This window comes from Sinocyclocheilus rhinocerous, unplaced genomic scaffold, assembly GCF_001515625.1.
Source record: "Sinocyclocheilus rhinocerous isolate Xijiao unplaced genomic scaffold, SAMN03320098_v1.1 C36618166, whole genome shotgun sequence".
Classification (NCBI taxonomy): Eukaryota; Metazoa; Chordata; class Actinopteri; order Cypriniformes; family Cyprinidae; genus Sinocyclocheilus; species Sinocyclocheilus rhinocerous.
The window spans coordinates 1-1,391 of record NW_015783944.1 but is presented as its reverse complement, the minus strand read 5'-3'; the positions used below and the strand labels follow the sequence as shown (position 1 = coordinate 1,391).

The following is a 1,391-nucleotide window of genomic DNA, read 5'->3' as shown; positions in this document are numbered from 1 at the left end:
GACTCACCGATCTGACCACCTCACTGAGGAGCACAACAGGAGTCTTCCTGCTACTGGGGCTGCCAGGGAGGATCCACTGACTGTAGAGCTCCAGAAGGAACTGAGAGCAGGAATGGATGTCAACCCCAGCACGGTGCTTCCTGGACAGGACGAGAAGAAAGACAATGCAGGGTGTGAAGTCTGGAGGATGCTGGTTTTAAAGAGCTGTTCTGCTAGTAATTTTGTAAAAGTCTGACCTGGAGTTGATTGGCGATAATGGCGGTGAGGCAGGTGCTGGAGCATCTGCTTCATCTTCCTCATCCTCACCCCACTCCTCCTCCCTCAGAGGGGTGATGTTATTTCCCAACCACACTGAGTGAATTGACACCTGCAAAGTGTACAGGATTGATATTTTAAGCAGGAATGTGCCTGAAGCCAAATACCTTATTCAGAAAGGCATGGATAATAGCTTCAAAGCGATTAACGAATTCTACCGAATAATAGAAAAAATATATGGCATACTCCTTGTGTTTGCTGGATAACAAGTAAGCTACATTAACCTCTAAAATTAATACGCAACAATAAGTGTGTGAAGTGAATGAGTTTAAACTCTAAATGAAATAAGCGTGAATCAAATATGCAGATAAATGTTAATAAAATCAAGGTTTGTAGAATAGTCAGTTTACTAACTTGACCCAGTTTGTAGTCCATGTTGCCCATCTCCCTCTCTGTGTTAATCTGCAGCAGGAGTTTCTCATGGCTGATGAGGGTGCCTGAACATGCAGATATAAACACATACACACAAAGGTCAAGAATACGACAAGAGACTGTACACATATAGAGCAAGAGGATCTTTCGGCTGACCACTGACCTGCCGTTGAGGATGATAAGGATGGCACGGGGTCCCAGGCATGATAGGGGAAGTGTGTGGCGATGTTGTCTCTCTTTGACACCATGGCCTGAATCTCACGCTCAACCATACCTCTAATCACACTCAGCTTGCGACCAAACCTACAAAACACACACAAACGTATGATCCACATCTAAACCTAGAAGCCCAACAAATGAATAAAATAAATGTGTACATACCTGGTGTCCAGAGCTTTCAGGATTTTGTTGCGGGGTTGCTGTTCAGGGCAGCTGACGGCTGGGTTTCCTGCTGTTGGCAAAGTCATGGCACTCAGCACCAGAGAGGTGATGGCCTGAACCGCCAGTACATTGATCTGAGTCCTCTCCATATCCTCCTGTGACACAAACAGACACGTCTTATCCATTACCAAAACCTGGATGAGTGTTTTTATTTTTGGTAGAAGTTGAATGATTTACCTCTTGCTGGGTTTCTTCTTCTTGGTCCATCGTGATTGGCTGAGTGACCAGCACTCCCAACAGAGTGGCCCACGTCTCCTCAAACT

The 1,391-nt window shown here is 45.4% G+C and overlaps 1 protein-coding gene across 1 annotated transcript; it reads right to left on the bottom strand.

The window, feature by feature from the left end:
• Nucleotides 1-7: 7 nt before the first annotated feature.
• On the bottom strand, nucleotides 8-1,385 carry LOC107736296 (huntingtin-like; the record flags this gene model as incomplete). The annotated part of the gene is made up of 6 exons (XM_016547747.1): nucleotides 1,306-1,385; nucleotides 1,069-1,223; nucleotides 851-990; nucleotides 670-752; nucleotides 237-367; nucleotides 8-140 (listed from the first exon to the last, which is right to left on the bottom strand). Coding segments are annotated over exons 1-6 (672 nt in total), but the record flags the coding sequence as incomplete, so codon positions are not given.
• Between the last annotated feature and the right edge of the window lie 6 nt (nucleotides 1,386-1,391).